This window comes from Lethenteron reissneri, chromosome 39 (genome assembly GCF_015708825.2).
Source record: "Lethenteron reissneri isolate LAM-NWPU_2019-01 chromosome 39, ASM1570882v1, whole genome shotgun sequence".
Taxonomy (NCBI): domain Eukaryota; kingdom Metazoa; phylum Chordata; class Hyperoartia; order Petromyzontiformes; family Petromyzontidae; genus Lethenteron; species Lethenteron reissneri.
This window is the reverse complement of record NC_083817.1, coordinates 7,102,814-7,125,599: the sequence shown is the minus strand read 5'-3', so window position 1 is coordinate 7,125,599 and position 22,786 is coordinate 7,102,814. Positions and strand designations below refer to the sequence as shown.

At 45.1% G+C, this 22,786-nt stretch overlaps 1 protein-coding gene across 1 annotated transcript; it reads left to right on the top strand.

Moving 5' to 3' along the window:
- The first annotated feature begins 1,332 nt into the window (after window positions 1-1,332).
- Window positions 1,333-19,430, top strand: LOC133351861 (G-protein coupled receptor 54-like). The gene is made up of 5 exons (XM_061567432.1): window positions 1,333-2,463; window positions 9,873-9,997; window positions 12,542-12,677; window positions 15,637-15,875; window positions 17,633-19,430. The coding sequence occupies exons 1-5, from the start codon at window positions 2,244-2,246 to the stop codon at window positions 17,981-17,983; spliced, it is 1,071 nt and encodes a 356-aa protein (XP_061423416.1). The 5' UTR covers window positions 1,333-2,243; the 3' UTR covers window positions 17,984-19,430.
- The last annotated feature ends 3,356 nt before the right edge of the window (window positions 19,431-22,786 follow it).

The window sequence follows — 22,786 nt, the reverse complement described above, 5'->3', positions numbered from 1 at the left end:
CACTACCAAGGACAGTATAACAAAACATGATTTGGAGACTACAATTGCGGGCTGATTCGTGAAAGTGATTTACAGTATAATCGTAAATCTCGAAAAACTACTCACTTCTAAATTTTTGTAGTCGTTTTTTATTACTTTAGTATAAATACATGTACATGTTGATTCATATGTTTTTTTCTGATTTTGTGAACGAAAACACACAAATTCGCCCGTTTTCTCATTAAAAATAGGTAAATTTCAAAATATCAATGTCCTGATCACAAAAGCAAATTTTGTGGGAAATAACAGCCATTTTCTATACTTTTTAGGCATAAGCAATTAGGAAATAACACGTACTACCCAGGAACAAAAAATGTGTTACATAGGGTCATTTTCTGCTGCACAAGACAAACTTCTGACAAAACAACGAAATTAATCTGTAATTTATGACAACATAATTAAGATCACCATGGTGTTACGTGATAATGATGGTGGTTTAAAAATCATGCAGATTGAAATCACAATCTATAATTATTTATAGAGACTTTTAAATTCATGGTATAATCACTGTAGCACAGGCTGCTGTTAAGCACGCAGCAAAGTGTGTTGACCAGAACAGCATATTCCAGGAGTCTAGCAACTGTCATGCCAGTCGACTCGATTTTTATATTTACACTCCATTTTGACCCTGTTCCACGAAAAACATCAGAACTCATTCAAAATAATCGTTTTAGATGTACTACTCCTCACTGTATAATGCAATTTTTCTGCACTCCGAATAAACGTTTTATTTTTCTTAAGGTCAAGAAAAAAATCGACAATACATCTCACCCATATGGAAAAAATACACAAGAGGCTCATCCCTTTTATAAAAAAAACTCGGATTTAAAAGTGTGGAATATGGGGTGAAACACATTAAAGGTTAACATGGTACATGGACCTTTGTATTTGAAATAGATTTTTGCCAAATAGTTTGCGGCGTTTAGGATTGTGTGCATGTATCTACAGAACTCGAACAAGCAGAGATATCGCTGCTTTTCAATTTCTATCTGGCCAGGGTCAACTGAATCCAATTAATATTCCTTGAGATTCAATAAACGGAGTAGCATCTTGTTGGGAAATCTGTTATTAGATGTGTCATAGAGATGTCAAATTTCCACCGCGGGGCTCATGACTCACCCAGTGAAACGAACACTGCACATCATTTTTACTAAACAGGTGGAAACGTCGAACGTTTGCATACATGTAGTGCATAGCAAGAATACATATGACTAACGTGAATTTGTGCACTGTTGTTATCGGTGGCGTGTAAGCGATGCAAATAATTTATTTGGCTGGCCATGGGACCCTGAGAGGGCCCAAGTTTCGGGCTACGGAAAGGAACGGAAATTAGACACAGGAGGGGGGTGGTCCCTTTTTAATTGCCTACCCTGGGACCCATACCAACCACGCCTCGCCACTGATTGTTATTGACCGCCCATTACAGAGGAGATGAGCTATTAACTTTCATCAATCTATGCAATGACGAATGAAACAATATATCCCTCTACATCGTTCCTCAAACCTTCTTTCTCCAGCACCGTTAAGTTGTACGTGACGAAACTAATCTCTCGCGTGGGCGTAGAAGGAGGTGATGGGGAGGAGTAAGGAGCCGGGGGGGAGGTGGGAAGGAGGGAGAGTGATAGTGATGAAGGCGTTCCCCTCTCCACAGTGGCTTCTTTGCGCGTGCAGTCAGCTGTGCGGTGCAGCTCCAGCTCGCAGAATGCCCGGACGTGGTGGTGCTGAAACGGACAGCGCCGCTCCTGTAAACGGCTATAGACGGACATCGCGTTAGACAACAGCGCGTATCGATGCTGATGGATACAGCTGCTTAGAAGTCTACATAACTAACTTCGATCACTATAATCTGTCGTGCAAGGTTGCTTCTAAAACTATGCTTATACAGCGTGCATGCGTGCGTACGTGGGTGCTCACCGGCGCGTTTCGGAGCCAGCAGTGTTTGATGATTGCTTGTGTTGCAATCGAAACGTCGTATGCTAGTATTTAATTTATTTATTATTTTATCTTTATACGTGACTTTACCGAAAGAACCAAAGAATAATTCCTGCAGTCACGAAAGCTCCAAATTAAGTTTGAGTGTTTGAGTATTTAACAACGCACTAAATAAACAAATAACCTTTCGATTTCAAGTTAATACTTGGCGGTAGAGTTTTTGGTGTCGTTGTTGCTGTACAGGAATTGGAAATCAAGAGCCCCATTGTAATATGGGTCCCGCGTTTAACGTGAGCGCTGTGAATGCGTCTCGGCTTCGTGGCATCCTCATGAACGTCACACGGGGTGGAGAAATGCCCTTCATGACGGACGCGTGGCTTGTACCTCTTATTTTCGCTCTCATCATGCTCGTGGGACTGGTGGGCAATTCTTTGGTGATTTTCGTCATCACGAAGAACCGACAGATGCGCACAGTCACCAACTTCTTCATAGGTGGGTATGCGCACGCAAACGCCTCGCATGTGCATCATACATGTGTCAGCGACCGTTGTCGTATAGCATGGTTAACGCGCTGTGCTACGAACTCAACCATCCTAGTTCGATTGCTGCTCATGGCCAACACAGTGACGATTATATAAATCGGTCCTCGGTCTCCCCTAGGTGGACTCAGCCTCAACTGAGTACCTGATGCGATGTGTAAACATAGCGACTGGGGATACAATGACGGCCGGGCTTGGTGCTGGTCACCCACTCCCTCGTGTGCCGTGCCGCCTTCATAGGTACTCGCTAACAGTACTTGCCCCAACAGCCTTTTAAGGCTATACTGGGGATTGTTGTCTTTTTATGACAATGCTCAGCCATTCAGTAATCCTGAGGAGGAGAGAGAGGTGGCTCAGTGGGTAGCGCACTGGGTTATGAACTCGCGAATCTGTGTTCGAGTCCCGGCCGTGCCTCGCTTCCGTGACGAGTGCTATATGAATGGGTTGAACAGGTTCTGTGCGCTCCCAATCCGTCATCCACCCGCACTGACCAGCATTGTAAAGTATGGTCAAACAACCACCAACACCGACAAGCGTCGGGTGGCCTTCATCCAGCAGTGAAGGCCTCCTTGTGCCGCGTCGAACGTGGGGTAGTTGGATCATACTTCACCACGCTGCTCAGTTCGGGTCGGTGAAGGAGAGAGACGCCCAGGACCGGTTCATATATCATTCATCACTTTCGTATATCGAACCGTTGTCCACTGCGCCACCGCTCCACCTTAGCACGTAAAAAAGTATTTCAACATAAAAGACTACAATGTAATAGAGTAATTAATTGTTGGAAACTCTCTGTAAAAAATGTAACACTGAGAATATGTTTTCCTCTTTTTTCTGACAACAAAACAGGTGTTAAGATGTTAAAACACCAAACTGAAACCTTTTACAAGGAATCATGTCTGCATTAACCACAATATCACACCAGAGACAGCTTTCTTCGTCTAAAAAAGGTGTTAGACGAGAGGACACCAAAAGGCGTACAACGCCTTCTCTATTCTTCTATTTTGGTACTGACAAAGGAGGTCCCATGATGTAAATGCAAGGACGTCATTATAATATATATTGGGGGAGACATCCCCAATATTTAATATGCTCGAAATGCCCCCCTCCCCCAATATATTGATATAAACAATATGAAAAAAAATATTGCTATGCTATGTAAATAAAAACAACAATTTGCTAAACCTTTGCCACAATATCTGGACTTGTCTTCATATAACAATGCATATATTTCTGTTTATATGATTGTGGTTAGGCAGGAAATTCGTTTTCAAAGTTAGATTTTTTTCTGGGGGGGGGGGGGGGGCGACCCCTAGACCCCCTGGAATATTTCCCCCCCCCCCAATGTTGATTCTATGGCTACGGCCTTGTGTAAATATAACACTGCTTTCAATAATTATTTAGGGAAACACTCTCCGTGCGGAAAATATGTAAAAATGTGTTTATCGATTATTTCCGTCGGTGACCATAAACACTTAAAAATTTACCGATTTTAACCCAAGTGCAAATCAGTTGGCGGACCCAAGGGAGGTAGGGGGTGATGAGGCCAGGCGATCATACCCCTTCCCCCCACGCCCCCTCCTCGAGACCGTATTTAATTTAAGTTTACCCAAAGATAAAAAAAAACCTGTTGTTAACGTAGTGCCCTATTGAAACAAAAAAAATCTTGATCCGCCTCTGGCGCCAATATATCGAAGTGTTTGGAGAAAACCACGCTCACCGGGCAATAACACTTACCATAAACCTGCTTGCTGTACTGCCGTCACTCGCGCATTTGATGGGTCAACGTATCCGTGATCTACCAACCCCGCAGCATCGGTACATGTACAGCCCATTTGTCAATCCGCGCCTGCGCAGGTAGTGAGGAAATTTAGGTTGGCCATACTTTATAATGCCGGTCAACGCGTGTTGGTTAAGGAGGGACACCTGGAATTGCTTCGGATATGACTCTCCACCGATGTTAGCCGTGGCCTGGAATTGAGCGTGGGTTGCTCAGTTGATGAAGCAGTGGGGGCGACACCGCCACACCCTGGTGGAATAAGCACGAGCTTGTTTACATGTCGATGGTGGCATAAATAGCCCACGACGTCACGTTTTTTAGTCACTATTATTCCTCCATGGTACAGGCGACACTTAGTATACAGCACTGAACTCATACGACTCTTATTTATATCGCCCGTCTGGGTTTATTTAAATGCAGCATCCCGAATGCTTTGCAGCAAATTTGAGACCGCCGCCAGTAAATGTGACCTGCCACCTTGCCCTAAAAAAATCTCACGTGTATTCGTGCGTTCTGCCGAAGTCGTCTGGTGTTGGATGTGTAAATGTGTTCAAAGGAAAGATTCGATGATCGCAAATTGTGGTGGCCGTCGGATTTCAAAAGGACATTGTTCATAGACGATGCAATATTCATGCAATCCAAGGGTCCTCCTCCGCTCACAAGTGTTATGGGTTCAAACACGTTAAATTAGCCCCTCGTACCATTACGATCGATTCCACAAGGGCCATTTTTAAGTTGAGAGGCAACAGTGATCGTTATAGCACCTGTCATGGGAAGGTGGAATTTCGAACATTGGTTCTGGACCAGGGCTGCAAAATTGGGCTATTTTTTAGCACAATTGGTCGCAGTGATGGCCACGCATGCCTGTAATCCAGCACTACAGATGTAGGGATTGGTGAATCACGGCACAAATGTTGCAAAACTCCGTTCCCATGGGCGTCGATGAGCTGACTCAGCAGAAGGCAATACAGCAAGTGGACTAATCACCATATATTTCCATCTTTACGGAGAAAGAATGTTGCCCGCTCGCGCTCGTGGTGTTCCGGTTTCATACCAGACGTATAAACACGCATAATTTAGCTGAAAAAAAATCTTCTAATAAAAACCAAATGCAGGACCCTCCTGAAAAAAAATCCCTACAACTAAATGTGGGTGGCCTGGGTAAATAAGTGAATGTGTATGTAAATTGTCGTGATATATACTGCAATTCCAAAAAACACAACCAGTGTATCGAGTTTTCGCTAGGCAAAGTCTCCAATGGCAACACCATTTTATACCGTGGATATATTGAATCGTCTTTACGAGAGTTACCATGTTAAGGATCGGCAGACAGGCACAGTATGAGCTCGTTCGAGATGAGTTAAAAAGCATGATGTGAGCTCTACAATCAGCCCTCCGTGTAGCGAAGGAGGTGCTTTTGTACTCTTCTGTCCAGAGGTTTAGACGTTTTCTACAGAGAAAAGAAAAGATGTTGGCTTGCTCTCATTGGAGCAATGTGACACTCAGAGCATGAATCAACAATGTGAAGTCCATTAACGGTTGCTGTGGATAAGTATAATCCTTGCCTGTGAGCAGGTCACGCGGAATACATCTGATCCCATCATATATCAAGAGGATAATAAGGTTGAAGCCTGGATAATGCTTGTAAGGGTGACCAGCGTTTACAATACTAAGACAGATGTCGTGGGGATTCAGGGCAGCAGATGGCACTGCAGAATAATCCAATGAAACCCTCTTCATTCGCGGATTTATCTTGTTGCGAAATGTGATTCGCGATTTTATATTGGCATACCAGTTCAAGTTTCACGCCTTTTCCCCTCTAATATTCTCTATTTGGCGACATTCCATCTTGGGGGGGGGGGGGCACTTGCGAAGTGGTTGTTTGTGGCGTTCGTGTGTGCACACCCAAGCCACTGTTGATCTGACCGTGTCCATCTAGTGCTCGCTGAGCTGCATTGGCTTCTGGTTGCCGAACGAATACATTATACTGGATGGAACCTCCTGGTTACACCAACCCACAGGAAATTATTGTGTCTGTCCGTCGTGCAGGGAGGGGCTGGATGGGGAGGGAGGGGCTGGGTGGGGAGGGGAGGGGAGGGTGGGGAGGGGCTGGGTGGGGAGGGTGGGGCTGGGTGGGGAGGGTGGAGAGGGGCTGAGTGGGGAGGGTGGGGAGGGGCTGAGTGGGGAGGGTGGGGAGGGGCTGGGTGGGGAGGGTGGGGCTGGGTGGGTGGTGGGAGGGGTGGGGCTGGGCTGGGTGGGGAGGGGCTGGTCACCCCGTGGTGCATTTATAAAACTAAACGTTTAACCTACTCACGCTGGCTTGTGCCCGCCCTCACAGTCGGGCATATTTACGGAATACACCACGCCGCCGTTGACCCTGGCCATTGACCGAGCAACCCAACGTTCCTACCAGCTCTCTCCGCAGGAATGTGTTAATGTCGCACTCGTTACACACAAGGTGCTTGCCACAAGCGAACCACGATACATTTGTAATGCGAGCATAAATGGGGTTGTTGCTGGGCTCTGGCCCAATCACATGGCCCGGGGTATTGGGGGGCGGAGCCTGGTCTGCGGGGCGTGTGGGAGGGGCCGCCGTTCACCTCGGCTCCAATGGGAGGCGAGGTGAATGGGGGCGGAGCCAGCAGGGCAGTATGGGAAGGCCGGATCTGACAATCCGGAAGGGGAGGAGTCAGGGTCACATGGGGGGAGAGGATATAAGTGCGAGCCCAGAAGAGATCGGGGTCAGTTGGGGAAATCTTAATTTTGGAGAAGTTAAGAGGCAGAGCCACGTTGGGTGGTGAGAGGGGATCCGCGCCATTGGCCACGTGGCCGAAGAACCTCAGCACACCGTCGGCCAGCGGTGTGCGGAGTGCGGGAGTTGGAGGAGCTAACGGAGGAGCGTGCGCGGCACACAAGAGGAGATGCTGGTCACTTGTTAGGACCAGCGGGGTATGAGGAAGAGTGGAGGAGCTGACGATGGAGCGCGTGCAGGGTGCGCGCGAGACGACGCTGGTCCGCGGAGGAGACCAGCAGGGTGCAGAGAAAGAACCTGAATAAAAGACCAACGGAGACCAGCAGTGCCTGACGGAGTCTTTTATTACACATTGATGATCTCGTCAAGGAGCATAAAGCATCACACAAACTCCGGTCATCCTCGCAGCAGCATTTGGCTAACCATCGAACAAATCAAGATGGTTAGTGCCTCGTGCATTTTCTGATGCGCTTCCACGGCCGTCTGGAACGCTCTTCCTTCTGATATGCGGAAGCCACTTGAAAACAAATTTCTTGAGAACTGCTTTTTGTGTTTGGTTTGTTGTCCTTCCCCCACACCTCCATTTAGCACGGTTGGCCACATACGGTGCGTAAGAATCTTAATTTTGGAGCTTTCGTGACTGCAGGAATTATTCTTTGGTTTTTTCGGTAAAGTCACGTATAAAAATAAAATAATAAATTAAATAATAGCATACGACGTTTCGATTGCAACACAAGCAATCATCATCAGGTATAATGAAATAGCGACATAGAATATAACCAGAAAACTATAGACAGACATATAAGCAGACAGATATCACCAAGATACATAGAGAGAGCAACCCAGGTACAGAGAGAGGTGATCGTCTCTGTGGGGTGGCCTTAAATAGACAGAGGGGGGCGGAGGCAGAGAGAGGGAGGGGGTAGGGAAAACATTTACATGTCAATGAGTACGAAGGGAGGGGAGTAAGGTAAGCAGGTGCGTAAAAAGTTCAACAACCCTACATTGTGTATCTCACACTCGACGCGCTCATGCAAACCACAGATGTGCAGACATCATCGCATGCATCGAGTCGTCCCGATGACTCGTTCTCAACGAGTGGACGTCTTGGTGCGTGCGGGATGGATGAGCCATACGGACGCCTAGATGGCATGTCATTAACATTCGAATGAGCATTGCGTTTGTTTATGCGGTAAATACCAAATTTGCAGTATAATTTATTGATGTTTTAATTTTAATTATTCAATTTTATTGTGTTGTTATCTACGTGTATTATTGCACTATTGAATTAAGCGTACAGATGCTATTCATGTGTACATTGCAGGATTAATGTTAGGAAACATTTTAATTTTCTCCCGTATGTTCAGTCGGACACGAGAAACCTAAACACAAATACAAATATAGAATCTTCATTCATGAATTTGAAGTTTTCGCGCAGATTTTCAAGAGAAAACCCCTCACGAATGTTGAGGCCTTGCCATATATAGTATTAGTCGACATCTCCCTACCTTTGTAGTGTTTGAGACACGCGTCACGCGCTGGGTCGGTATACGTGCATGTGGCGGACAGTGAGGGCAAACGAGGACACAGGGCGCTGATTGGCTAACTGTTGTTGTTGTACAAATTAAGGTGGTGTGATAGTTAAGGGGGCTGCAGATGGCCGGGGGTAATTGAGGACGCAGGGTGTTGATTGGACGAGAGGAGCTGTTGTCTGAGATTGGCGCCGGCGTGTCTGGAATAACAACGCCACATGGCACCGAGGGCTGTGGGCGAGTGGCGTCGCGGGGGATGACCTAATTAATTAGGGGTAATTGGTTTGGGGATAAAGGGTGAGATGGTGGAGTGAAACGGGAGTTGGTGCCTGGGACGAGAGACGAACGGATGGAGAGACGGAGCAGTGGATAGAGTGAGTATAGCATAGGGTAGCAGTGGGTAGAGAGAGTACAGCATAGGGTAGCAGTGGATAGAGTGAGTACAGCGTAGGGTAGCAGCGGAGTAACGGAAGCATCAGTGGAGAGAGTGACGACGGAGTTGATAAAGAGCAGCCGAGCTGGAGAGAGAGCGGAGAGGAGAGTCGCCGGAGGAGCAGAGGGGAGCGAGCGAGGCCAGCGAAGCGCAGCGAGGGAGCGGAGAAACATTGAGCAGTGTTGACGGAGAGTTGTGCGTTGGAGTGTACGGAGGAACATTGAGCGGTGTTGATGGGAGAAATGTGGAACTATATGATTGAATAAAGAACCGAGGAAAGACAAGAAGCTGTCGTGTCGGTACGAGCACTACACCTTCACCAAGACTCGCTGAGCAGATTAGTGGCCAAAACAACCCTCGGCCTACACGGCCTAACTTTCAATATTTATCCGCGATATAAAATGGCATGCACACGTGAGTTTAAATGTTATCATGAAAAAAAAATCTCGTACAATGTCATTTACATACCTATTTATCTTGTTTTGCTATAACACGGAACATTGTAATAGTAATGTTTGTTAATATTTTGGCTGAGGAATGATGAGAAGTGTATCCCTGTTTCTTGGGCTTTGTCGTCACTTTATAAATGTTTCAGCATAAATAACAGGCTACTGATGTTTTTTTTGTGGGCAGTAGCCATGTGCAGTGTAGAGTCCCAGTGGATTGACCACGAGCTGCACATATACATGCGTAAGCGCTGTACCGTATATATCGTCTGTGTCTGCAACGACAATTAGCGTCTGCAACGACAATTATAGATGCTCTGGTTCCATCTGTCATTTCTAATTATTTACCACAACTAATTGCACATGGGTTGTTGTGACACAATGTAATATTATTTTCATTGTTTCTCTCTCTCTTGCTTTAGTAAACCTGGCTGGCACGGACATCATCTTTCTGGTCTGCTGCGTTCCATTCACGGCCACACTTTACCCACTGCCAAGCTGGGTATTTGGTGACTTCATGTGCAAATTTGTCAACTATCTTCAACAGGTTGGTTGAGTTGTCTTCATCATAATCGAGTATTTGTATGGATATGCACTTGCATGCTCAGCATGGTTTCTCATGTCGATGTTTGTGTGCCTAACTTTCAAAAAATATATATCTGGGATATAAAAATGTCATCAAATGTTAACATAAAAAAACACATGTTTCGAATACATTGTTATTAAAATCTATATTCAGCTTGTTTTATATAGTACGCAACATTTTTAAAATAGTAATTATTGTGAATATTTTGGCTGAAGAAATGATTTTTTTCTCAATGATGATTACAAGCTGATATCCGTGCATAACATTTTTTTCAGTATAAATGAGACAGGCTACTGGTGCTTGTGCGAGCAGTAGCCATGTGCAGTGTAGAGAGACCCAAGGATTGTCCCTTGATGAAAGCTGCATTACCTCTGCTGTGTGAATCCCCCTGTGGGTAATTGTCGTGCTGAGACAGCTAATGCCTGAGGCTGGAAATTTCCGCTTTTGTTGCGCTTACAATCTTGTTTACGCAGAAATGTGAGTGTATTCGGAAATGAATGTTTGAAATGTATAAAATACAACGTATATGTTTCAGCTGACAGGTTAAGCTCAGGTTTTCTTTTTTTTAACGGTCACATCAGCATGTTCTTATAATCTTGCTCAATTTGAAGACTCGGCTTTTACCTTGGTACATCTTCAATGACGCATTGCACTTTGGGCCTCTGCGCAACTGTGTTCAGCAAACTGTGAATATAACTAAACGAACAAATTGATTAGGACGTTTAAGATATGTCTTCTAAAATTACTGCCTGGAATTGTGCTCAATAAGAAAAGGTCCATAAATGAGGCCACAAAATGTTTCGCGAAGAGGTGGAATGCAGCATCGCAGCTAAGGTACAATACAAACTGCGAACAATAGCCTTAAAATGAAGGCACCTTTGTTAAAAATGTACTGGCGAGAGTGATGTGATGATATCGACTTTAGTGAAAGAATCGTGAAATAAATAAAGTGGCACATTCATTATGGGCTTGCATTCGCATTGTTATCCTAACCACGAGTGACGCTTGTTCGACTTGTTGAACCTGCTGCATCTGTGTCCCTGGCCACACTCCAGAGTCAACCACGAGGGCATACAAAGCATTGCGTGTCTTGTTGGTATATAAAAAAAATGTTGCAGGAAGCAATGTCGGATTTCTTCAAAGAGAGGTCGAGGAAGGTCATACGACACCTCCTTGACCCCGTGACATAATCATTTCTACCTCTCCCTTTCAAGTCGTTCACAGATACCTGAAATCTTTGCAATTATTGTGCTATATAAATTCATCTCTTGCGGAGTGTGATATTTTCCTTTATAAATTCAGCAATGCTGGAAGAGCCGGGTGCATGATCGCTTGATCTTCAAAGAACGGGCAGATGTGTGGTGTTAATGGAGGTTGCATCGCGGTGCGGTTTTGCCGGATATTGGTTATTGCATATATCGGTGCTTGTTCTACAGTTGGTGCATTCTCGAGGTACAGTCACCATAAAGGTTAATGCAGACTGCCGTTTCCAAGCCAATCATTTACTCCTAGTAAAAGAATAAGATATGTTTTGTTTAAATGGGATCACTTTCAATCCACTGTTGCTAGAATGTCTCCCCACACCTTGTGGGACACGGAGGGTGTTGTTTGACCAAACTTCACCATCGGTCAGTGCGGGTTGATGAACGGAGTACCCAGGAACCAGTTCAGTTACTACGCGCCACTGATGTTAGCCATGGCAGGGAATTAAACTCGGGTCACTGGGATAATAGTTCCAGCGTGCTTACTCCTTGCGCAACTGCTCCACCGTAACTCGTAATATCTACAATTTAAATAAACGTGCAAGAATTCTGTAGTCGACTTGCTGCTGTTTCTAATGCTGTTTTAGAGTGAGTTGTGGTGGTTACATTGTTAAAAGGTTTGCTTGGATTTGTAGAATATGAATTGATGTATGTTGAACTTATTCTGCACCGTACGAAGCTAACGGTGGTAATCGGAGGATGTGGACATGTTTCCACTTTATTCCAGACACAGAAAAATCTCCTTTTCCCAATTCCAATATCATAAAATGGCTGGACCCCAGAGTTAACTTGACTGGGAATTTTGGTCTGCAAGTCAGAGTTTATTACCCCAATAAATGTTTGTGGCTACTAGCCACCTGGCTGATGTTATAAACGTGTTAAAACATCGGCAGAAATGGGGCAATTTTAAATTAATTTCGAAGTTACATGGAAGATCAATGATATAGCATGATCTTAAAAGGCTTGTACACTCCATCACTTCTCTAGCCTTACCAGGTTTTGACTCGGGTCAACTTGGGGTCAACTGAATCTTGACATTCGTAAGACCCACAAAAATTCAGCAGGCGGACTGCTTCAGCATTCCGCCTGCTGTATTTTTTCACCTGAAGGCGATTGCTTATGTTGCGATCGAAACGTCGGGATTTTTTATTATTTTTGGATCGACATGACATTATTTTGCATGCAATATCATCCCACACAGATGCTCAAAAGTGTAATAAAGCAATGACCATGCTGTTCGCAGGTGACGGTGCAAGCCACCTGCATGACGCTCACAGCGATGAGCGTGGATCGTTGCTATGTCACTGTGTACCCGATCCGCTCACTCCAACACCGCACCCCCTGTTTGGCTGCCTGCGTCAGCATCGGCATTTGGATAGGTAAGATTGCTTTCGAAGCTGCAGCCCTGCAATTGCTTTGCTCAATCCGCTGCACACAGGAAGGGCTTCCACTAGCTCTGGAGAGTCACTCTACAGGGAATCTATGGCCTAATCTTCCACACTTTACCCCACCGGCCGACCGATTGCAGTGAACCCATATGTACTACCAGGTGGTCAGGGGCGGTCGAATGGATTTTAAAGAAATGTTCCAATTGCTTCGAACTGCCACACCAGGAGATTGAACTGGCGACCTCTGGATTAAAAATCCAATTTGCTAAACCATGAAACCATTGTACTATCATTATACCAGAATGCACACTCGGGTCCTCAGTGGTTGGCGGCTCGGCTGTCAGACTCTCCAAGCCACCTGACCACCTCATGATTTTACCTCTGAATAAATATTGGAGAAGCAGTGCATGGGGGGAGTGGGAAATAAGATTATTTAAAGGCCATTGGTGTTGTCATTATTAATACAAATGCTCCCTACCCATTGTGTAGGTGAATGCACTCATTTTTCATTCAGATGTGGTGCGAGAGAGAGCATATGAGCGATAATGTGGCTGAAATTAAAGGGAAGAATTGGCTTCATGAGCATTAAAGCATCTCATATTTTCCGTGGCAGCCAAATCCTGGTGTAATATCCTGGTGTAATATTACATCAATTCAGAAAAAAAATATTGCGAAGAGAGGAGTCGTATATACAAAACATGCACGGTGGATAAAAACTGTAAATATGATTTGAGATATGTATGCTGGATAATTACCAATAATAATACCCGAGGTGATTGCAATATTGATTTGAAGCTTTCGTGACTGCAGGAATCCATACTCTTTGGTTCTTTCGGTAAAGTCACATAGGTATGAAATAAAATAAATCGGTCATTTATTTTATTTTATACCTATGTGACTTTACCGAAAGAACCAAAGAGTATAGTGATTGCAATAGTATAATAATATATAAGTGATGACCTTATGGGCATAGTGTAAAAATTGCATTATTTTATTTTAAAAAGCTTCCAACATGCATTTTATAAGTCATGTTGAATGGTTTAATGATTGTTAACTATTACAGCATTTATATTAATCATTGCCCCACATTCTATTGTATTTCGGCAGGTGTCATGTGATAGGTATTCATATTCATATATAAGATATGAGTGACAATAAGCCCATATAACTCCCACTATATATTCCTATCCTTTACGCGAGTAGGGCTAATGCGTCATTGTCATGTGATCAGCAGAGATTTAAATGCACGTATGTGTAATCGTGCTATTTTGGATTAACATAACACATTTGGAATAGGTTTTATCCATGGCCTACAATTGCCATTTTTTTTTACATTGAAATCATGCAGTTTGAGTAAAATTCCCAGGCTAAGATGAATTCCCCACTGAGTCACCGTTCTGCTACAGGAATGACAGTGGCCTTGAACCTGAACTTTGGCTCTAACAAATGCAGTGGTCTCAAGGGGTGCTTGGCCGCATCGTTTCATCATTGCGCATTAGAGAGTCTACGTTCATCGTCGTCATCATGCCTTTCTACTTCAGTTATGATCCGTGCGTTCAATAATGAAGTAAGGCTTGATTGACCGCCTCCCGCTGACTGCCGTATTGCATCAGTGGCATTGCTTTGGATAACCTCAGTGTTTTTTTTTCATATCTTTTTTTGCTAAGTCTGTCCACCTGGTTCTCTGCGTTATCGTCAGTGTTCGTTTTACAATTCCTCACGTGCTCTGATTTGTATTTTCTGCATTGCTGTACTTTATTTCCTAAACTTTATCAGTCCGCTCGTTCTGATGAGGTTCGCAGCGGCAGCATGTTGAGTAGGGCGGTCCAGACCTCCCTTTCCCTTGCGACAGACTCTAGCTCTTCCTTGGGAATTCCCAGGCCAGCCGAGCGACGTAATCCTACCAGCATGTCCTGGGCCGGTCTTCGCCCAGTGGGACATGCCTGGTAGAGTTCCAGGGGGGTCCACCGGGGGGGGGGGGGGGGGCAGCCTTACCAGGTGCCTAAACCACCTCAATTAGCTCCCCTCAATCTGGAGGAGCAGCGGCTCGACTCTGAGGCTCTCCCGGATTACTGAGCTATTCACCCGATCACGGAGATTGAGTCCGGAAACCCTGTGGAGAAACCTAATTTCGGCCCCTTGTACCCGCGATCTCATCCTTTCGGTCATTACCCAAGCTCATGACCATAGGTGAGGGTGGGAACGTAGATCGACCTGTAAACCGCGAGCTTTGTTCGAAAACTCAGCTCCCGCTTCATGACCATGGAACGGCCCAGTGCCCGCAACACTGATCCGCCGACCGATCTCCCTCTTATGAAAGAGACCCCGATGTACTTAAACTCCTCCACGAAGGGCAGTTGTACTTTATATTATATTGCTGTACTGTATATTATTTGTTTATCAATTGTCAATTCAGTGACCCAGGTCACTCTCGAAAATTATACTCCTCCTGGTCCTCTTGAGTTCTCACCTGGTTAAACAAATAAATTGGAAACCTCAAAATCCTATCCATTCCTTTAGATACATATGCAGTGCCCAATTTAGTATTCTGTCCAGATTCATCTTCATTGCAGATTTTTCTACTCTATCTTCTCCACAAAAGTCGTTATTCTCTGCTGGTCTTCTTGTTATTTTATTCTTCCACTCTTCAGAATTTCAATACACTCGGGACAACTCCACAATAAAAAAGCAATGTGGAATTTCGTCCGCTTGAGATGAGCATTGTCAATCAATGAACCTATCACCCTACTCGCTAGATTTAACAAATGGGTTACGGCGTTTTGCTGCTACTCTAGTAACAACCAGCTTCATCATGAAGTTGATAATTCTGGCAAATTGTTGCTGGAATTTGCTGAACTCAATGTCTCTGCAACAAGAGGTGCCGGCAGCGCTACCACTTGGCCTGGTCACTTCCCCAAACCTCGCCCTGCTGCTGTCTGTCCTTCGACAGGTTCGCTTGTGATGTCTCTGCCCATGGCCCTGTACCACAAGACGGACACGAAGGAGTGGTACGGGCCCAAGACGTACTGCTTTGACGCCTTCCCTTCTGTGCCCCACGAGCACGCCTTCGTGCTGTACAGCTTCGTGCTGGTCTACATGCTGCCACTCGTCACCATCTCCGTGTGCTACAGCATTATGATCAAGAAGATCGGACGTCCCGCGGTGGAGCCTCAGGATGACAACATGCAGGTGATTGAGGGCATCCGGCAGGCAGAAACGGACACGGGGGACGTTCGCGTTAGCAAAGGGCAATTGCGTTTAGTGGCTCAGTGGTGACAATTTCTGAACAAGTTTAGTTACGAATGATGGATCAGGTCGGGTTGCGAGATGCCGACTGGAATAATACCGTAAAGCCCTTTGTCAATACGTGGCTGGATAACGGCCTTCACCATGCCATATCGGTGAAGGAGGGTTGTTTTGAACCATTACTTCACCACGCCCGGGTCTGTGCGTGTTGGTGAAGGTGGGATGTTACGGTACAGGATCAGGTGGTGGTGGCGATGCACGACTAATGCGGGGGCTCGGGTTGGTGGACCTCACAAGTGTTGCGAAACTCCCTGTCCGTGGGCATCGAGGATGAGCCATACCCTATTTCACCAAGAGAAGGCGGGATAGAGTATTGCTCCCTTGCGTACGTGTTTTATAATGAACACTCATTAATAAACCCAAAACATCTTAAAATGAAAACCCAATGCAAGACCCTCCTGACAGAGTCAAACAACTCAGTATGGCTCTCCTGGATATGTAAACAAATTACTATTACTACTATACACAGACCGGTTCAAATTTTACTTGGCACTGATCTTAGCTGTTGGTGGGAATTGAACTCACTGGGTCTGTGGTGCCCTGCGCTAACCACAGCGCCACCACTCCTGCAGGCCGAACAAGACGTTTAAGAGCAGTGCTAAGGCGCAATATGGGTGGAACAGGGAACAAAAACATAGTATAAAAAATTCCGCGTCTTGAAATTGAATATCTCTCACAATTACCTACTATAATCACCCAGAATGTTTGTCCGTCCCGCGCGTAACGTCCTCCAAATGAGGCCCACCCCTTTATTAATATTAATGAATTGGGCGGATTTTACACTACCACAAAGGAAGGTCGGGCTGAATTACATTTTTTTTTACGCAAAGTCGCTTCAAATCTGACGTTTCTTTACAAAGGCAAACTGTTTATAAAGGTTTGAAATGGGCGTAGCCCAAGTGTCAGCAGCATGGATAGAGCAGCTGATGTTAATGTAAGTGATGGTCCTCGTAGAGGGCAACGATAGCACTGGTGGTGGGTTTCCACCAATTAAAGGGCTGCCAGGTAATTATTGAACCTCGCTTTACACACTCACACTGTTGACGCTAACCCTCTTTTCCTGATGATGACCGCTTGTGTTGCGATCGAAACGTCGTTTTTTGTTATTTTCTTCGAACCTATCTACGTGACTTTACCGAAAGACCCAACGAATACTCGTCACTGATGTTTATAACCTTGGCTTGGAATCAGGTCGCTGCCACTCCACCCCACATCGTATGTAATGTGTTTCATGTGGAGTAGAGACAGGACAAAAATACCCAATTACATGTTGTAATACCCAAGATTATTATAACACCATACAGATCCTAGTGTTAAGTCTGAAATGTTATTCTGGCAAACATTAGCCATCTAAATTGTTTATGCAAGTAAATATTCCATTCTTACTTGTGGGAAGCGTGACCTATGACACTCGCTCGGCCATCATCATTCACCACTCACTACTCTCCTGACCCTCACCACTCACCAGTCAACTCACCTCACACTCACCTCTGACCATCTCACCTAACACTCACCAACTCACCTGACACCAGTCATCAACTCACCTGACCCCTCACAACTCACCAGTTTACACAACTTAGTGGGCAGTCCGGCTGTGTTTCAGTGGCAACGCGGTTTGGTTCTTTTCTGCGGGGGTGCAGCTGCAGATGCTCACAGAGCGGAACGAGGCGACGAGGGCGAAGGTGACTCGTATGGTTGTGGTGGTCGTGCTGGTCTTCATGCTCTGCTGGGGGCCCATCCAACTCTTCATCCTCTTCCAGAGCTTCTACCCGTACTTCGCCTTCAGCTACACCACGTACAAGCTCAAGACGTGGGCAAACTGCATGTCGTACGCCAACTCGTCCATCAATCCGTTCGTCTACTGCTTCATGGGCGATAGTTTCCGTAAGACCTTCAAGAAGGCATTCCCGTGCCTGTTCAAGGCACGCGTGGCGCCGGCGCCCGACGCTGCCTACACCGAGATGAACAACATGAACCGCAGAGGGGCTTGAGCATGGGCCTTGCACACGCGCGTGCATGCATGCACAAAATCCCAGTGAACGCGGAACGTTGCGCCAATGTTTTGTTGCAACGGTTCTGGGGACGCTGGCAGCCGAGCAAGATCGATGCTGGTACACAGGGCTTAAAAATTGGCTTGCATGCTTTATACGTGGGCAAATGAAAACAAGTCAAGGGCCTTCAAAATAACGGAGATGATGGAAAAATAATTCGAGATCACGCATAGAAAATTAAGGGCAGGGAGCTATCGTGCTGCACTTGAATGTAGTAATTTCACAGTTATTAGGTTGTATATTAAACCAAAAATTGTAATGTTCATAAACGTTTAATTTGAACAGATTGAGTAATGCTTTGGTAACTAAACTAAGAATTCATGAAATATGTCCTGGTGATCACGAGCATGTACACATGTACGCTCATGCCCCAAAGCACACGCAAACATACATTATTGGTATTTAATAATAATTTTAGTGTATTTGGTGTTCGTGCCATTCTTCTAGCGCAAGACTATCACAAAGTCTGCAGTGTTTTCACAATTGGTGAGGGGGAGGGGGTGGACGTTGCTGTGTGTTATCCCAATTGAGTAGTTTGCGGATATTTTTATAATTTGGACCATGACGCTGGCACATAATGGGCCTTCTTAAATCATGTCGGTGGGATAATGAACGTCCACAGTGAAGCAGACTCTGTATGGTTATAGTTAATGCACCCTAGCGATGACCAGGGTAGCCTGTCAGCGGTGAATGGCAGTGTCACCGTCCTGTGGACGTAATGGGTGCATAATGCACAGTTCGTCGATGCACACGGAAACACAATTGTGGATGTGACCAAATATTCTGTAACGACAAGTGCAACACTAAGTGTTATGATGCTCACATTGCCAGCAACAGTGCATGGACAGGGAAAAGACAGACTTATGCAATCGAGCTCAGAGCAACGATTTTGACAAAACAGAGAGACACAGAACAGCATTCGCATACAGCACAAATAATACCAGTTTTTAATGTAATTTTCTTTGTATTGAGTTCCATTTATTCCAAAAGAAGTATGTTCATAAAATCGATAGAACGGATAAAAATGGGCATGTACATTTTAGCTCTTAAATATGATAAAAATTGACGAGTCTTGTATATCCATTGAACAAATGCATTTTGGAGTGGGTGAGTAGATGTTAACAAAAAATACAAGATGCACGTGATTAATTTTATCTTATCACAGTCCATAATCCGGACATCTATATATATAAAATCGTGAGTCTGTCTGTCTGTGTGTCTCCGGAACATACGCACTTTCATTGGACGGCGGTTGCCCCTGGCAACGGCTAGCGACGCCTTCGCCGCTTTCATTGGACCTGGCAACGGCTAGCGACGCCTTCGCCAAGGGCTGCAGTTTCATTGGACGGCGGTTGCCCCTGCCAACCGCTAGCCACGCCTTCGCCACTTTCATAAGCTCCGTAATTAATTAAATAATAGCCATTACACAGTATTGTTGGCGTGCTAGGGGGGGGGGGGGGGGGGGGAAGGAACGCCACCCGTACCCTGCCTCTTCCAAGTCGACAATTTTAGGCAAGGCCGCAGGCTTTGCACGCTACTAGGCCCCGACACCCACCACGCCACTCTGAGGTAAATTCATCAAAGTTTTTCCTACTCTTCACTACACCCCCACCACAATGTGTGCTATTAATATTACTTTTAAACCCAACGCGGCAACAATCGATTACTTTAATGTTCACTGTACAAATACTCATTAAGCTGGGTGAGCGTACTGACAGTCTATTATGTACACTGTAGCCTGCTTATTAAGCTCTGTCAGCGTACTGCCACTCTATCATGTAGACTCTAGCCTGCTTATGAAGCTGAGTGGGTGTACTGGCAGTCTATAATGTAGACTGTAGCCTGGTTATTATAATCGATTCTTTAAATGTTCTTTGTACAAATAGTCATTAAGCTGCTTTAGCGTACTGCCCGTCTATTATGTAGACTGCTGCCTGCTTATTCAGCTGGCTGGGTGTACTGCCAGTCTATCATGTACACATTAGCCTGGTTAGGAAGTAAAGTTAGTCAATTTGTAACACGTACGCTTTCGCAAACATTATTCATAAACAACGTTATTGCGTTTAGATCGCCTTATTTATTAAGGTGTTGTCACCCTTATCCACCACCCGACACGCCCAATCTGCACAAAATTGTCACGTTCATAAAAGACTAAGACTTGACTGCTTTAGCCCACCGGTGTGTTCAAGCGGAAAACCACAACAATTACCATTTCTCATGAAAAAACTACTGTATAATTATGTTTAAACCCCACGCGCCAATAATGGATTTGTTTAAATGTTCACTCAACAAATACTCATTAAGCTGGCTGAGCGTACTGCCACTCTAGAATGTACAGTGTAGCCTGGTTATATTTCTGGGGTGGCTGTACTGACAGTCTATCATGTACACATTAGCCTGCTTCTTAAGTAAAGTGAGTCTTTTTGTAACACGTACGCTTTCGCAACCATTCTTCAAAAATAACTTTATTGCCTTTCGCTCGCCTTAATTATTAATGTGTTGTAACCCTCCACCACCCCACACGGCCAATCAGTCAAAAAGTGTCCCGTTGATAAAACACTCATAAGTCTCTGCTTTGGCCCACCGGTGTGTACACGCGTAAAACCACAACAATTCCCATTTCAGAGTACGTCCTTTCGCTGATGCTGGATGCAATTACCAGCCAAACGTCGTACTGTTCAGTTGTCTGTCCATCTGTGTACGATCGCTTGCGAGGGATTTGCCGGGAGGCACGTCCCGTGCCCCGCGATGGGAATACGCATGTCACTGTGTATGTGTTTGTGTGTATGTGTGTATGTGTGTCTGCGTGTATGTATGTGTGTGTCTGCAGCAAGCGCGTGTATGTGTACCTATGGACGCGCGCGCGTGTTGTGTAGGGGGAACGGTAGTGTAGTGGTTAGCGTGCTGTCTGTGTCTGTGTGTCTGTGTGTGTGCGTGTGTGGTGTGTGGGGAGCGGTAGTGTAGTGGTTAGCGTGCTGTCTGTGTGTCTGTGTGTGTGTCTGTGTCTGTCTGTGTGTGTCTGCGTGTGTCTGTGTGTGTGTCTGTGTGTGTGTCTGTGCGTGTGTGGTGTGTGAGGAGCGGTGGGTGCAGTGCTTAACGCTACGCTGCGCTACCAACCCGGCGAACCCAGTTCGATTCCCGCTCACGGCCACCACCGGTGACGATTATTTGAACCTCCCCTAGGTCAACTCTGCCTCAAACGAGTAACTGCTGTGGCGTATTAACATCGCCACTGGGGAGACAAAGGCGGCCGGCCGTGGTGGATACAAGTCCCGGGCGAAGCCGGGTAGTACAGCTAGTGTATATTGTAACGCAGAGTTCTCCAAACCCCGGGCCGTGGACCGGTACCGGTCCGTGGCCTGTTAGGAACCGGGCCTCACAGCAGGAGGAGGTGTGAGCGGTGAGTCCGCACGTGGCCCGTCTCCATTATTTTATTTACCACTTCCGTCCAGCCATACAGAGCCACGTGTGTATACCAATCAATCGCGTTTGTTCAATCAGTGGGTGCGATGATACAGACCAAACAATGCCTGCAGTTCATTTAGCGACAAAATATGGGGCTTATTTATCTATACAAAGCCACGTGCAAACCAATCACTAAGTGTTTATTCACTCCGTGGGTACAATACATCCCCAATGTTTGTACACTTTTCATATCTTGATTTGAAGCTTTCGTGACTGCAGGAAATCATACTCTTTGTTTTTTTTCGGTAAAGTCACGTCGAGAGAAAAAAATAACTAATGAATCACGATGTTTCGATAGCAACACAAGTCATCGTCTTCAGGTGAAACAACACAGCAGGCGGACTACTGAGGAGGAAATGTAGCGAATATAACTTTTGGTTGAAGTAGCTATTCTCGCTACATTTCCTCAACAGTCTGCCTGCTGTATTGTTTCATCTGAAGAAGATGGCTTGTGTTGCTATGAAAACGTCGTGATTTATTGGTTAAGTTTTCTATCTACGTGACTTTACTTCATTTTTTACTGCATCATCATGAACTTGACTTTCAATCAGTGTTTGAATAAGGCTGATAACAATGTGTGCTTTTTGTAAGTATCAAAGGCACCATGGTATAGCTGCTCCACCGCGTTATAAATGTGCTGTTACGTGCATTTTTCTTCGTACTGTTCACCTTTTGGAGTTCTCTGGTCTGACACTGGTGAGACTAGGCGATAAAAAAGGATGTCTCTGGTGTAGGCCAATCGGTTTCATAGACAATACAAACATGCTCTGATAATTATCAGAGCATGTTTGTTCGTATGTTCACCACATGTACTGTAAGTGTGGTTAATGCGGACTTGATTCCTTGCAACAGGTTTATATTTGGTGTTTGAACATCATAACACCTGTTTTGTTGGCAGAAAGGGTAAAACATATTGTTATTTTTCATATAAAGCTGATTGTTGCTACGCAGAAAAGCCTCTCAAAAACATTTTACATTCCGGAGTTTTATAAATATATCCCATACGTAAACTCATCATGCGTTACTGCCGAGCATTTGAGACAGAAGCATATCTTTACAAGCAGAACTCCATTCTGCGTTTCCACATATGAACAAAAATAATCTTAATCAGCCTATTGGCTTTCCAGACCAATATATATTTACGTTTGTTTAAAAACCTACATCTGCTAGAAGGTTTCTATGGCAAAGCTAGCACTATGTAAATACAACCAATTATTAAGTCGTGATGAAAAAAAATGCAATATACACACTTCATATATACACAATTTCCATTGACAA

What these genes read in the sequence shown, in the direction of transcription:
- LOC133351861 (XM_061567432.1), top strand. Translation starts at nt 2,244, where the DNA reads ATGGGTCCCGCGTTTAACGTGAGCGCTGTGAATGCGTCTCGGCTTCGT. An exon ending in TTGTCAACTATCTTCAACAG is followed by an intron (nt 9,998 to 12,541) that starts GTTGGTTGAGTT and finishes TGCTGTTCGCAG; the next exon opens with GTGACGGTGCAAGCCACCTG. An exon ending in CAGCATCGGCATTTGGATAG is followed by an intron (nt 12,678 to 15,636) that starts GTAAGATTGCTT and finishes GTCCTTCGACAG; the next exon opens with GTTCGCTTGTGATGTCTCTG.